Source organism: Bombina bombina, chromosome 1 (genome assembly GCF_027579735.1).
Source record: "Bombina bombina isolate aBomBom1 chromosome 1, aBomBom1.pri, whole genome shotgun sequence".
NCBI lineage: Eukaryota > Metazoa > Chordata > Amphibia > Anura > Bombinatoridae > Bombina > Bombina bombina.
Genome location: NC_069499.1, coordinates 1,472,578,582 through 1,472,595,144, shown reverse-complemented (window position 1 = coordinate 1,472,595,144; position 16,563 = coordinate 1,472,578,582). Strand labels below are relative to the sequence as shown.

Genomic DNA, 16,563 nt, shown 5'->3' with positions numbered 1-16,563 from the left:
CATATTCTGCTATGATTAGATCTGCTAAGCAGTTGCTTTAAGACTCAGATTCTAATTCCTCAGAATCGTTTTTTGAGGGTGCAGTTCTTTCTTATGATCAGGAGTCTGTTTCTGATCAGGATACTGAATTGTTGTTCTTTTTTAAGATTGAACATCTTAGGATTCTTTTAAAGGAGGAACTGAGTACATTAGGGGTACAGGATTTAAAACCTACTGTAGAAAATTCAATTACAATTTTGGATTTGATTTTCAAGCCATCATTTAAGACCCCAGAGGTTTTTGGGGTTATGTTTCAAGCTTGGTCTTCCTTTTAATCCAACGTCTGCTTTTAAAAAGATGTTCCCTTTGCCCGCTACTAGTGTGGAGCTTTGGGAGACATTTACAAAAGTTGATGGTGCCATTTGTCCTCTTGTTAGAAGGACTGCTATTCCTATAGAACGGCGGCTTTCAAACTGTGGGGTGCCCCTCCTCATGGGGGTGCGAAATCATGTTAGGGGAGGCGCGGGAAAAGTGCTGCGCTAATCCAAAGAGGAGTTTGGCAGAGAAGGCTCATATAATAAGGTAATCTGCTATTAACAGTAACCAAATACCATTGTGTTCCATTATTACTTAATTTGTAGTCGGTATTCCTGCCTGCTATCAATATAGCACAGTCATATTTCAGTAATGTTAGTAATTAAACAGGATTGGGCAACTCCAATTGTACCAGCTCTCTATTCTTTATACACTATTGTTTTAGGGCATTTGGGGAGACCCTAAAAGCTGTCAACCATATAATTCTGTATATTGGAACTTGGGAGCCGATTTAACATGCCCCAAATGGTGCCTAATGCATCTGTTTCCTCGCGAGCCTTCAGGCTCGCCGGAAACAGGAGTTAAGAAGCAGCGGTCTTAAGACTGCTACACCTTAACTCGTCCGCTGCTTCTGAGGCTGCGGACATCAATCCGCCCGATCAAATACGATCGGGTTGATTGACACCCCCTGCTAGCGGCCGATTGGCCACGTATCTGCAGGGGGCGGCATTGCACAAGCAGTTCACCAGAACTGCTTGTGCAATGTTAAATGTCGACAGCATATGCTGTCTGCATTTAGCGATGCAGGGTGGACATGATTTGCTATAGCAAATAGTATCTGCCCGGGGTATGATAAATCTACCCCATAGTGTGAGCTCATGCAGTGCCGGTCTTTATACTTCTCCAAAAATCCACACTACAGTTAATGGCGAATTGTGTAGAATTAAAGGGAGTGGGGCTGAGAGAGGCATGCAGACACTGACAGCTATGTGTGTTCATCCCTTAGTGGCAGTACACGATACTTGTGTGTGTTCACTGGTTTCAGTGACATGAGACCTGTGCCAGTCCTGCAGTATCTCTGACATAAAACAAACCCTTTGTTGTCAGTGACAAAAGACCATATTCTCCAAACCCTTGATGTCTGTGATAGGGGTTTGCTGTCAGTGAAAAGAGACACTGTAAACCCTGTATCAATGATGTGTATGTTTGAGATTGTGTGTGTGTATGTGTGAGTGTGTGTATGAATGAGATTGTGTGTATGTGTGAGTGTGTGTGTATGAATGAGATTGTGTGTTTGTATGTACTGTATGATAATGTGTGTTTGTATGTATGAGATTGTACATGAATGAGATTGTGTGAGGGATAGAGAACTTCCGTTGGGGGAGGAGCTGTGCAGCATACCTGCATGTCGGCGAAGAGATTCATCATCTCCCCACTCATAGCCACTTACCCCTGAGAACTTGCAGGGGTATTTATAGTGTGTGGCGCTTTGCGTGGCCACGGCCGCCTGAGTTTGCAGCCCTCCTAAGCCGTATTGGACTTGCGATACCATCGCAGTACTTTTTAACTTTTTCAGGGATTCCCTGTAAGCTGTGCACAGAAGGTAAAATGCTAATTGACAGCAGGTGGGACTAAGAAGCAAGGCTTCCTTTTTCAAGACGCCGGCTTGTTTGGTTTCCGACACCCTGCTGCGAACACTGAAGGTAAGCTCTTGCCTGGTAATAGCAAGGGGAGGCGCCTGCTGGAAGCCGTGCAGTCCGGACCGCAACATTGGGAAACAGTTACAAGTAGTGCAGGGGATACCTGGTTGCCATTTGTTGCTAGATTAAGGCTACACTTCAACCTGTAGACAGCGCAGGAGATCTCCAGATCACCACCATTCCACTGTACTGCCGTTACAGAGCCAGCCTGCCAGCCTCATCTTTTTGGGGCTCACAGAAAATTGCTTATCCGCATTTGGTGGATGGACAGGAGTTCAGTAAAAGCAAGTACTCTTTCTGTCATAAGGCGGTCCTGATATAAGACGCAAAATTTCTAAGTCCTATGTGTGGGGTACTGTTGTTGATATGCATATAATTGCTGGTGTTATCTTTCCTTACAGCAAGTTTCAACGTAGCCACCTTTTAGCCTCATAAAAATTCCCCAAGGAAATTTTGAGTTCCGTTTGATTCTTTTAAAGGGTATTGTCTCACACAAAGGAAGCAACTTATTTTATGGACGGTATTATCTGTTCTAGCCTGGGACATAAGCATATAATTGCTGATTGCATAAATCATCAAAAAGGGGTCTGGTCACAAGTGTCTACTCCGGATTTTGGGTCAAATGATAATCTAAAAAAGGGAAGAAATATTTTTAAATGCTATTATGGGAGTCTAATTTATTCATTTGTCTATAATCATTGCTTATTTTTTCTGTTTTAGCAATTCGGTTGATGTTTATATATTAAAGGGCCATACAAGATAGTATAGGGCATACCTAAAGTATCTACCATACAGGCTTAACTCACTAGTGATCAACCTTTTGTTGATCACCTGAGTTCTCCCCTTCACAGCTGAAGAGGATTGCACTGTTGGTTTCTACTTCACATTTTTTTACAATAGGAAGAAGAAAAGGAAAAAAAATATTTAAAGAAAGAAAAGGGAAAAAAATATTTTCTCTCGTCTCCACTTAATCTCTTTAAATTGCAATTTTCTTGTCTGTTCTGATTGCACTTATATGGTGGGGTCACACTTTTGTAGCGACATATCCAGTTTACACTTCCACGGATGGTTGTTTAGTTTTGTTTTGTTTTGTTTTTCACATAATTTATTGTCATTCTATTATATGGAACAATTTGTTACACAGGTTAAATCTTCGTCACCAAGAATGCCTGTTCAAGGCAAGGATAAAAAAAGCTAAGCTGCCCGATCCTAGTTTAGATATTATGGGTGTTATGATGGCCAATAATGTTGACAATCAGACATTGATTGTCCAATTATCAGAACTATTTTCCCCTCAATTTGATATGATAAAGAAAGAGTTGGGCACAATCTCTTCAGAAATATCTGTTCTCTCAGCAGAAGTTAGGTTTTCTAACAGAATGCTAGAGGCTGAGAACAGAATTTCTGACTTAGAAGATCAGGTTAGTGCCCAAGGTAATATCATTGCTAAACAAGACTCTAAAATCAATAACCTTCAATTGCGTCTTTAGATTGTGTATATGATTGTGTGTGTGTGTCTATGAGACTGTGTGTGTGTGTGTGTAAGAGATTGTGTGTGTATGCATGAGATTGTGTGTGTTTGTATGTATGATTGTATGTGTTCGTGTTTATTTCTGCAGTTTCAAGAAATACATTACAAGCATTTCAAAGTACACTGTTTTAAAAATCGCGGGGGAGGGGCTCATCTTGAAAATTTAGCCAAAGGGGAGGGCCACTGTCTTAGACTTTGAAAACCTCTGCTCTAGAGGATAGTACCTCTTTTAAAGACCCTATTGACAGGAATTGGAGTTTTTCCACAGAAGGGCCTTTATTCAAGCAGGCTATTTATTCAAACCAGCAATTAGTATTCATTGTGGGCAGCAGCTCAAGCAGGCTATTTATTCAAGCCAGCAATTAGTATTCATTGTGTGGCAGCAGCTTCTACTCTTTAGTAAATGATAACACTCACAAGTGTTAAGCACCTCCAGGTGCTGTATAAGAAGATTAGGACCTCTCAGTCTCCCAGCTAACTGCAATCCAGGTCAATGCAGGAACCAAAAACTTCTACTCTCATAGCAGACAATGGCTATAAAATAGTGTAGAGCACTGGTTTTCAAACCTGTCCTCAGGCCTCCCTAACAGGCCACATTTTGAGGATATATGAACTAGAGCACAGTCAACTTATTAGTAAACATGGTTATTTTACCTGCTCTTATTCAAGGTAATATAGAAAACTTGGACTGTTGGGGAGGCAGTGGTGTAAAGCAAGCAATGCTATATGATATAAAATCAATAGTTTATTTGAAATCAGCAACGAGTTTCTCAGCGTTTCTCAGCCGTATTATTGGCCGTTTCCTTAGGCTTAGAGGTCCCAGTCTGCTTATACAGCACCTGGACGCGTTGGAGGTGCTCAAAACTTGTGAGTGTTTTTATTTTATTACATCTATACTCTTTTTGTGACTATACTAAGCCATGTGGCGCCCTTGTGTTATTTTATTTCAGTTACACATTATGGACGAGGTGGACCAACACCTAGTGGCAAGGATTGGCCTGGGCTGTAGCCTTTCTTGAGAGATGTGGAGACTTAAACTTTATTTATATATATTTTTTAATTATAGAGACTTTTGTTCTGTTTTTATAAATACTTTTTTCTGTTGCTTTGATTAGCTTTGGTGTATATATATATCTTCATCTGAAGTGCGCCCCCTTTGTTGGTTTATGTTTATACCTTAGAAGCGTTTCACTTTTATAATTCAAATAAAGCATACAGTTTTAAGAAACGTTCCAATTTACTTTTGTTATCAATTTACCTCTTTCTTTTGACATCCATTCTTGAAACTCCTTTATCTCCAATTATATCTGGGTAGATTCACTAACTATTCAGAGAGATCAGTGGTGAGAAAAAGCTCATAAATTATTTTTATTGTTTTCTTAGAATTTTTTTGTCGGCTGTTTATTGTCATTTGAGTACTTCTTTTTTGTTTGCTTTTATTGGTAGTATTACACTGATATATTACAGGAATCTTTTCCTATCAAAGGCTTAGTAAGCTAAAAGAGACTGAACTCTGAGTGGCACTAGCCTTTCTAACAAGCAACATTTTTTTTCACAGCTATTATCAAAATTTCAAATATCAAAATATCTTTGTTTAAATTATTCTCGGGCAAGGAGGGAAAACCAAATGTGGACTCCTTGTCCTTGCACCTTACTGATGAGACCCAAAGAAGCTGAAATATACATCTTGGATGTGTTATTTAGAGGAGAATTGGCTGTCTTTTTAGCAGGATAAGGCTGATATACTACAGGATATTTCTCCTTTGTGAAAGGCATAGTTAGCTAAATGATACTGCACCTTAAAGGGTATTGTTTTTTTTCAAACAAGAAATGATAATTTTCCATTTGTTCATTCTCAGCTGATTGTGTCTATATGCTTTGTATTCTGTTTTACTATGACTACTACATACACTTGTAAAATGGCTACATAATCCATGAATTAGATAGGTAACTGGTGACACTAGGATGCTTCTACTTATAATTCAGATTTTGTAAATATCATCCAGAGACAAATCAAATTCTATTTTGTTTTTCTGTAGGCGAAATATGTTTCAGAGGAAAAAGACTAAGGCTTGCAGATGGTGAGTATAAACATAAATGTAACCTTATACTGCTTCATATAAACTTGAAGAGGACTAAATATGTTGCATTCGAAAGCCTAGAACTATAGAGCTTTAGTGTATTATAGATACCTTATGTGGGAGAATTAGTCATTTGTAAGACCAACAGTGTACTATAACCATTGTGGGCCAGACTACGAGTGGAACGCAAACAGTTAAACACAAGCGAAAATGGGTTTATCGTGGACGTTTGCACACGTCAGGTTTTTCGCTCATATTACAAGTTGAAAGTAAACGCGATCGCTTGAGCACAATTGAAGCTAATGCGCGTCGGGTTAGCGTGACCTCAGAGCTCTGGTTAACTGTTTCACAAAACAAAAAAGTTTTACAAAACACATAAAAATACATTACAGTTATGTAGATGAAAACATAACAAAAACATATTTATGCAATGTTTAACTGTTTTATATATATATATATATATATATATATATATATATATATATAGGTATAGATATATACTGTACCAAAATACCATCAGATAAATGTAGACATATGTATTTATGAATAAATGGAACATATTCTGCTATGTGAAGAACATTGGAATGTGAAATATTAATATTTTCATGTTGGGTTAGTGCAACTGAGAATATGCGATCGGGTTTGCCAAGCAAGTAGGGTGCTCCATTGACTTCTATAGTGGAAATATTATATAGCGTGCACAATATTCTAAGTTCGGCTTTTTACGCTTGTCAGGTCAGCGCACGAGCAAAAACAGTTTACTTTCAACTTGTAATACGAGCGCAACCAGACGTGTGCAAAAAGCTTACTTTTAGCCCAGTTATCGCTTGAGCAGGAACGTTAAATAGCTCTCCACTTGTAATCTGGCCCAGTATGTGAGAGTCTCATCAGGATACAGCTAAGTACCATATATCCAGTGCATTTGAAACTTTTTTAAGACTGTGCTACACTTGTTAATGCAAATTTCAGTCAGGGCACATCTGGACTCTTTTGTAATTAACCGTAAATTTATAGTATGTTATATGGTTTACACTGCATTAATTATATTCAAATTACTGTACACTACATAAGCTTTATTAAAATTCATTTTCACTGTTTATTTTTATAGTAAGAAAAGACAAAAAAATTCAAATATGAAAGTGGTAATTGTTTAGTGTTTACATGTTTCTAACTTACCATGGAACCATTTGAAAGTGTCTCACCACATACAAGACATTGTTCCTCGTGCACGTACACTATTTATATTAATTATATATGCCACAAAAAACAATTCATGTTGAATTGCCCACGGTACTTGATGATGTAATTTTACTGGTGGCCAATTGGTGATGCTTTATAGTTTAGCATCTGCAGCAAAACAAACCAATGTTAAATAAATATTAAATAGGCAAAAAATTATGCAAATGTATTTCTAGAAAAATTCAAAAGTGTGCTGTAATTTAGACAAAAATATTTTTTATTATCAAAACTTGGCAGCATACCCCCCTGGGTTTTCTTTCAGCACACAGTCTCAGAAACACTGATCTAAAATAATATACGAGTAGCAGTATACCTTACAAGAGTTATACAGTAGTATACAATACATATGTATATAGCATAGAGAAAACTTTTTTGTATATATATATATATATATATATATATATATATATATATATATATATATATATATATATATATATATATATATATATATATATATATATATATATATATATATATATATATATATATATATATACACGCACACGCACACTGGTTCAAATTCCCAAATACGGAATTACAAAATCCAAACATTCTAAAATCCAAACTTTCTCCAACATTGGTGTGTCCGGTCCACGGCGTCATCCTTACTTGTGGGATATTCTCTTCCCCAACAGGAAATGGCAAAGAGTCCCAGCAAAGCTGGTCACATGATCCCTCCTAGGCTCCGCCCACCCCAGTCATTCTCTTTGCCGTTGCACAGGCAACATCTCCACGGAGATGGTTAAGAGTTTTTTTGGTGTTTAAATGTAGTTTTTATTCTTCTATCAAGTGTTTGTTATTTTAAAATAGTGCTGGTATGTACTATTTACTCTGAAACAGAAAAAGGATGAAGATTTCTGTTTGTAAGAGGAAGATGATTTTAGCAGACAGTTACTAAAATCGATTGCTGTTTCCACACAGGACTGTTGAGATGAAGTAACTTCAGTTGGGGGAAACAGTTAGCAGACCTTTCTGCTCAAGGTATGACTAGCCATATTTCTAACAAGACCATGTAATGCTGGAAGGCTGTCATTTCCCCTCATGGGGACCGGTAAGCCATTTTCTTAGTTAAACATAAAAGAATAAAGGGCTTCAAAAAGGGCTTCAAAAACTGGTAGACATTTTTCTGGGCTAAAACGATTGCTTTACTAGGCATATTATGCAGATTCTAACTAATAATGGTTATTATAATCTTGGGGATTGTTTAGAAAAACGGCAGGCACTGTGTTGGACACCTTTTTCAGATGGGGGCCTTTTCTAGTTATAGACAGAGCCTCATTTTCGCGCCACTAATGCGCAGTTGTTTTTGGAGTGCAAGGCATGCAGATGCATGTGTGAGGAGCTAAGAATCACGGAAAAAGCTTATAGAAGGCATCATTTGGTATCGTATTCCCCTCTGGGCTTGGTTGGGTCTCAGCAAAGCATATAGCTGGGACTGTATAGGGGTTAAATGTAAAAACGGCTCCGGTTCCGTTATTTTAAGGGTTAAAGCTCTGAAATTTGGTGTGCAATACTTTTAATGCTTTAAGACACTGTGGTGAAATTTTGGACAATTCCTTCATACTTTTTCACATATTCAGTAATAAAGTGTTTTCAGTTTGAAATTTAAAGTGACAGTAACGGTTTTATTTTAAAACGTTTTTTGTGCTTTGTTGACAAGTTTAAGCCTGTTTAACATGTCTGTACCATCAAATAAGCTATGTTCTATATGTATGAAAGCCAATGTGTCTCCCCATTTAAATTTATGTGATAATTGTGCCATAGTGTCCAAACAAAGTAAGGACAGTAATGCCACAGATAATGATATTGCCCAAGATGATTCCTCAAATGAGGGGAGTAAACATGATACTACATCATCCCCTACTGTGTCGACACCAGTTATGCCCACACAGGAGGCCCCTAGTACATCTAGTGCGCCAATACTTATTACCATGCAACAATTAACGGCTGTAATGGATAACTCTATAGCAAATCTTTTATCCAAAATGCCTACTTATCAGAGAAAGCGCGATTGCTCTGTTTTAAACACTGAAGAGCAAGAGGACGCTGATGATAATTGTTCTGTCATACCCTCACACCAATCTGAAGGGGCCATGAGGGAGGTTTTGTCTGAGGGAGAAATTTCAGATTCAGGAAAGATTTCTCATCAAGCTGAACCTGATGTTGTGACATTTAAATTTAAATTAGAACATCTCCGCGCACTGCTTAAGGAGGTATTATCTACTCTGGATGATTGTGACAGTTTGGTCATTCCAGAGAAGTTATGTAAGATGGACAAGTTCCTAGAGGTTCCGGTGCCCCCCAACGCTTTTCCTATACCCAAGCGGGTGGCGGACATAGTAAATAAGGAGTGGGAAAGGCCCGGCATACCTTTTGTCCCCCCCCCTATATTTAAGAAATTATTTCCTATAGTCGACCCCAGAAAGGACTTATGGCAGACAGTCCCCAAGGTCGAGGGGGGCGGTTTCTACTCTAAACAAACGCACTACTATTCCTATCGAAGATAGTTGTGCTTTCAAAGATCCTATGGATAAAAAATTAGAGGGTTTGCTTAAAAAGATTTTTGTTCAGCAAGGTTACCTTCTACAACCAATTTCATGCATTGTTCCTGTCACTACGGCAGCGTGTTTCTGGTTCGAGGAACTAGAAAAGTCGCTCAATAAAGAATCTTCGTATGAGGAGGTTATGGACAGAGTTCAAGCACTTAAATTGGCTAACTCTTTTATTTTAGATGCCGCTTTGCAGTTAGCTAGATTAGCGGCAAAAAATTCAGGGTTTGCTATCGTGGCGCGCAGAGCGCTTTGGCTAAAGTCTTGGTCAGCGGATGTGTCTTCCAAGACAAAATTGCTTAACATTCCTTTCAAGGGTAAAACATTATTTGGACCTGATTTGAAAGAGATTATTTCAGACATCACTGGGGGAAAGGGCCACGCCCTCCCACAGGATAGGTCTTTTAAGGCTAAAAATAAGCCTAATTTTCGTCCCTTTCGCAGAAACGGACCAGCCTCTAATTCTACATCCTCTAAGCAAGAGGGTAATACTTCACAACCCAAACCAGCCTGGAAACCAATGCAAGGCTGGAACAAGGGTAAGCAGGCCAAGAAGCCTACCACTGCTACCAAAACAGCATGAAGGGATAGCCCCCGATCCGGGACCGGATCTGGTGGGGGGCAGACTTTCTCTCTTTGCTCAGGCTTGGGCAAGAGATGTTCAGGATCCTTGGGCGCTAGAAATAGTTTCTCAAGGTTATCTCCTGGAATTCAAGGAACTACCCCCAAGGGGAAGGTTCCACAGGTCTCAATTATCTTCAAACCAAATAAAAAGACAGGCATTCTTACATTGTGTAGAAGACCTGTTAAAGATGGGAGTGATTCATCCAATAAGAGAACAAGGGATGGGTTTTTATTCCAACCTGTTCATAGTTCCCAAAAAAGATTGAACATTCAGACCAATTTTGGATCTCAAGATCCTAAACAAATTTCTCAGGGTACCATCGTTCAAAATGGAAACTATTCGAACGATCCTACCTACTATCCAGGAAAATCAATTTATGACTACCGTGGATTTAAAGGATGCGTACCTACATATTCCTATCCACAAGGAACATCATCAGTTCCTAAGGTTCGCTTTTCTGGACAAGCATTACCAGTTTGTGGCACTTCCATTCGGATTAGCCACTGCTCCAAGGATTTTCACAAAGGTACTAGGGTCCCTTCTAGCGGTTCTAAGACCAAGGGGCATTGCAGTAGTACCTTACTTGGACGACATCCTGATTCAAGCGTCGTCTCTGTCAAAAGCAAAGGCTCATACGGACATCGTCCTAGCCTTTCTCAGATCTCATGGATGGAAGGTGAACAAAGAAAAAAGTTCTCTGTCCCCGTCAACAAGAGTTCCCTTCTTGGGAACAATAATAGATTCCTTAGAAATGAGGATTTTTCTGACAGAGGTCAGAAAATCAAAACTTCTAAGCTCTTGTCAAGTACTTCATTCTGTTCTTCGTCCTTCCATAGCGCAGTGCATGGAAGTAATAGGATTGATGGTTGCAACAATGGACATAGTTCCTTTTGCACGAATTCATCTAAGACCATTACAACTGTGCATGCTCAGACAGTGGAATGGGGATTATACAGACTTGTCTCCGACGATTCAAGTAGATCAAAAGACCAGAGATTCACTCCGTTGGTGGCTGACCCTGGACAATCTGTCACAGGGAATGAGCTTCCGCAGACCAGAGTGGGTCATTGTCACGACCGACGCCAGCCTGGTGGGCTGGGGCGCGGTCTGGGAATCCCTGAAAGCTCAGGGTCTATGGTCTCGGGAAGAATCTCTTCTCCCGATAAACATTCTGGAACTGAGAGCGATATTCAATGCTCTCAAAGCTTGGCCTCAACTAGCAAAGGCCAAATTCATAAGGTTTCAATCAGACAACATGACGACTGTTGCATATATCAATCATCAGGAGGGAACAAGGAGTTCCCTGGCGATGGAAGAAGTGACCAAAATAATTCAATGGGCGGAGGATCACTCCTGCCACTTGTCTGCGATCCACATCCCAGGAGTGGAAAATTGGGAAGCGGATTTTCTGAGTCGTCAGACATTCCATCCGGGGGAGTGGGAACTCCATCCGGAAATCTTTGCCCAAATAACTCAATTATGGGGTATTCCAGACATGGATCTGATGGCGTCTCGTCAGAACTTCAAGGTTCCTTGCTACGGGTCCAGATCCAGGGATCCCAAGGCGACTCTAGTAGATGCACTAGTAGCACCTTGGACCTTCAACCTAGCTTATGTATTCCCACCGTTTCCTCTCATTCCCAGGCTGGTAGCCAGGATCAATCTGGAGAGGGCTTCGGTGATCTTGATAGCTCCTGCGTGGCCACGCAGGACTTGGTATGCAGACCTGGTCAATATGTCATCGGCTCCACCATGGAAGCTACCTTTGAGACAGGACCTTCTTGTTCAAGGTCCATTCGAACATCCGAATCTGGTTTCTCTCCAGCTGACGGCTTGGAGATTGAACGCTTGATTTTATCAAAGCGTGGGTTTTCAGATTCTGTAATAGATACTCTGATTCAGGCTAGAAAGCCTGTAACTAGAAAAATTTACCATAAAATATGGAAAAAATATATCTGTTGGTGTGAATCCAAAGGATTGCCATGGAACAAGATAAAGATTCCTAAGATTCTATCCTTTCTACAAGAAGGTTTGGAGAAAGGATTATCTGCAAGTTCTCTAAAGGGACAGATTTCTGCTTTATCTGTCTTACTACACAAACGACTGGCAGCTATGCCAGATGTTCAAGCATTTGTTCAGGCTCTGGTTAGGATCAAGCCTGTTTACAGACCTTTGACTCCTCCCTGGAGTTTAAATCTAGTTCTTTCAGTTCTTCAAGGGGTTCCGTTTGAACCCTTACATTCCGTAGATATTAAGTTACTATCTTGGAAAGTTTTGTTTTTGGTTGCAATCTCTTCTGCTAGAAGAGTTTCAGAGTTATCTGCTCTGCAGTGTTCTCCTCCTTATCTGGTGTTCCATGCAGATAAAGTGGTTTTGCGTACTAAGCCTGGTTTTCTTCCTAAAGTTGTTTCTAACAAAAATATTAACCAGGAGATAGTTGTACCTTCTTTGTGTCCGAATCCAGTTTCAAAGAAGGAGCGTTTGTTACACAATTTGGACGTTGTCCGTGCTCTAAAATTCTATTTAGAGGCTACTAAAGATTTCAGACAAACATCATCCTTGTTTGTTGTTTATTCTGGTAAAAGGAGAGGTCAAAAAGCGACTTCCACCTCTCTTTCCTTTTGGCTTAAAAACATTATCCGTTTGGCTTATGAGACTGCCGGATGGCAGCCTCCTGAACGAATCACAGCTCACTCCACTAGGGCTGTGGCTTCCACATGGGCCTTCAAGAACGAGGCTTCTGTTGATCAGATATGTAAGGCAGCGACTTGGTCTTCACTGCACACTTTTGCCAAATTTTACAAATTTGATACTTTTGCTTCTTCGGAGGCTATTTTTGGGAGAAAGGTTTTGCAAGCTGTGGTGCCTTCCGTTTAGGTGACCTGATTTGCTCCCTCCCTTCATCCGTGTCCTAAAGCTTTGGTATTGGTTCCCACAAGTAAGGATGACGCCGTGGACCGGACACACCAATGTTGGAGAAAACAGAATTTATGCTTACCTGATAAATTACTTTCTCCAACGGTGTGTCCGGTCCACGTCCCGCCCTGGTTTTTTTAATCAGGTCTGATGAATTATTTTCTCTAACTACAGTCACCACGGTATCATATGATTTCTCCTATATATATTTCCTCCTGTCCGTCGGTCGAATGACTGGGGTGGGCGGAGCCTAGGAGGGATCATGTGACCAGCTTTGCTGGGACTCTTTGCCATTTCCTGTTGGGGAAGAGGATGACGCCGTGGACCGGACACACCGTTGGAGAAAGTAATTTATCAGGTAAGCATAAATTCTGTTTTTTCACTAATATGTTTTTAAAAACAAAATGAGCAGAAATAACTTTTTTCCCTGCCTGTAAGTCACTTAAAAGGACAGTCAACATCAAGTTGTTATTGTTTTAAAAAATAAATAATGTCTTCACTACCCATTCCCCACTTTTCACAACCAACATTGTTATATTATTATACTTAATGACATTACAGACTCTACAGATACTTATCACATGTTTTTTTTAAATTAGCTTTTCACAACAAGAGACTAGTAATCCATGTGTGCCATATAGAAAACCTTGTGCTCTCTCCCATGGAGTTGTGGATGACACTGCACTAATTGGCTAAAATGCAAGTCAATAGATAATAAATAAATAGCCGTGTGATCAGGGGGCTGTCAAAAGAGGCTTAGATACAAGGTAATCACAGAGGTTAATAGTATAACCATGTTGGCTGGACAAAACTAAGGAATGGGTCATTTTGGAGTTGACTGTATTAAAAAAATTATATAAAACTACCTTTAGTTACATGTATAAGCTTTATTATGAAATTTAAATATTGCCTAAATGACACAAGATATTGTTGTTTACACTTGGTTTCATCCCCTCTCCCAACTGTCCCATTTTAAAGATGCAAATATTCCAAAATCCAAACTATTCCAAAATCTAAACCTTTTCAGGTCCCAGGCAATTTGGATAAATGGTTTTCTACCTGTATGTATGTATGTACAGTGTGTGTGTGTGTGTGTGTATATATATATATATATATATATATATATATATATATATATATATATATATATATATATATATATATATATATATATATATATATATATATATATATATATATATATATATATATATATATATATATATATATATATATATATATACATACAGTGGGCAAAACAAGTATTTAGTCAGCCACCAATTGGGCAAGTTCTCCCACTTAAGAAGATGTGAGAGGCCTGTAATTTTCATAATAGGTATACCTCAACTATGAGAGACAAAATGTGGAAACAAATCCAGACAATCACATTGTCTGATTTGGAAATAATTTATTTGCATATTATGGTGGAAAATAAGTATTTGGTCACCTACAAACAAGCAAGATTTCTGGCTCTCACAGACCTGTATCTTCTTCTTTAGGAGTCTCCTCTGTCCTCCACTCATTACCTGTATTAATGGCACCTGTTTGAACTTGTTATCAGTATAAAAGACACCTGTCCACAACCTCAAACAGTCACACTCCAAACTCCACTATGGTGAAGACCAAAGAGCTGTCAAAGGACACCAGAAACAAAATTGTAGACCTGCACCAGGCTGGGAAGACTGAATCTGCAATAGGCAAGCAGCTTGGTGTGAAGAAATCAACTGTGGGAGCAATAATTAGAAAATGGAAGACATACAAGACCACTGATAATCTCCCTCGATCTGGGGCTCCACGCAAGATCTCACCCCGAGGGGTCAAAATGATCACAAGAACGGTGAGCAAACATACCAGGACCACACAGGGGGACCTAGTGAATGACCTGCAGAGAGCTGGGACCAACGTAACAAAGGCTACCATCAGTAACACAGTACGCCGCCAGGGACTCAGATCTTGCAGTGCCAGACATGTCCCCCTGCTTAAGCCAGTCCATGTCTGGGTCCGTCTGAAGTATTCTAGAGAGCATTTGGATGATCCAGAAACGGATTGGGAGAATGTCATATAGTCAGATGAAACCAAAGTAGAACTGTTTGGTAGAAACACAACTCGTTGTGTTTGGAGGAGAGAGAATGCTGAGATGCAACCAAAGAACACCATACCTACTGTGAAGCATGGGGGTGGCAACATCATGCTTTGGGGCTGTTTCCCTGCAAAGGGAACAGGACGACTGATCCGTGTACATGAAAGAATGAATGGGGCCATGTATCGTGAGATTTTGAGTGCAAACCTCCTTCCATCAGCAAGGGCATTGAAGATGAAACGTGGCTGGGTCTTTCAGCATGACAATGATTCCAAACACACCGCACGGGCAATGAAGGATTGGCTTCGTAAGAAGCATTTCAAGGTCCTGGAGTGGCCTAGGCAGTCTCCAGATCTCAACCCCATAGAAAACCTTTGAGGGAGTTGAAAGTCCGTGTTGCCTAGTGACAGCCCCAAAACATCACAGCTCTAGAGGAGATCTGCATGCAGGAATGGGCCAACATACCAGCAATAGGGTGTGACAACCTTGTGAAGACTTGCAGAAAACGTTTGACCTCTGTCATTACCAACAAAGGATATATAACAAAGTATTGAGAAGAACTTTTTATTTTTATTTTATTATGATTTTTATTGAGGAAGAAAAAAACAAGGAGGAACAAAAATGAAAGCACTACTTCGTTACTGCACATACAGCCAGCAAGAACATATGATAAAAATACAAATGATCATTAGGGTTGCAGCAGTGCAAGTCATTCAACTTATAAAAGTGCACATATAATAAAGCATTTCTTAATCAACCTCAGCTTTTTTCTTTTAACTTCGACAAATAATATTAACCATCCATGGAACTAAAGTAAAACCTGTGAGATATGTTATGCAGTATAGGATGTAATGAATTATATATAGAGTATTAGGATATGGTGCAAACTCCCCTAGTAATTGTTGGGATCAATATAATAGCCTTCGGGCTGAGAGGTAAAGGTATTTAGGCTTTGCTCACTTTTCTATGGTCTGTGTGGTTTTTAATGAGGTCTCTAGTGAAGGCTTAGATGATAAGAGCTAGTGATCAGACCTGCTCAACTGAGTAGAGAAGTTAGATCCTAGTATAAAACGCAATGAAAAAAAAAGAGTAAAAGCTAGGGGAGCAGAAAGGGTTGCGGTATAGGCAAGAGAAACTGCATTGTTAGTTCTCCTGTTGCCAGGAGATTCTTTACGTTGGGGGGGAGGTTGTAAAATAGTCGTGTCAATTAGTAGGGGTAACAAAAAAGCAAGAACTAACTCATAATTAGGGTATAATAGGACTTACTTGGGAGTGAGCTTAACTGTGTGGCATACGCTTGAAGAAAAAGAAACACAAAACTAATTATATAGGGCCAAAGGAAAAAAAAGAACTCTTATAAGTCCCTCACAAACAAAAGATATTGTTGGGTCTGCTATGCTATATCCGTGTATAGTTGGGTGAAATCATGGCACCTGTACATTCGGAAAATAATAGGAGGCTGAAGTTTCCTTAAGGTGGGTTGGTATTGCATCAGAATAAAAAAAAAACAAGCATTGGCTTTTATCTCTATGACTGCTAGGTTGT

At 39.5% G+C, this 16,563-nt stretch overlaps 1 protein-coding gene across 1 annotated transcript in view; it reads left to right on the top strand.

The window, feature by feature from the left end:
• DNAI2 (dynein axonemal intermediate chain 2) overlaps positions 1–15,622 on the top strand; it is a 59,729-nt gene extending 44,107 nt beyond the window's left edge. The window contains exons 13-14 of the mRNA XM_053696331.1: positions 5,565–5,606; positions 14,438–15,622. Coding sequence (XP_053552306.1) covers positions 5,565–5,594 — 30 coding nt within the window. The 3' untranslated portion in view covers positions 5,595–5,606; positions 14,438–15,622. The remainder of the gene's footprint in view (positions 1–5,564; positions 5,607–14,437) is intronic.
• The last annotated feature ends 941 nt before the right edge of the window (positions 15,623–16,563 follow it).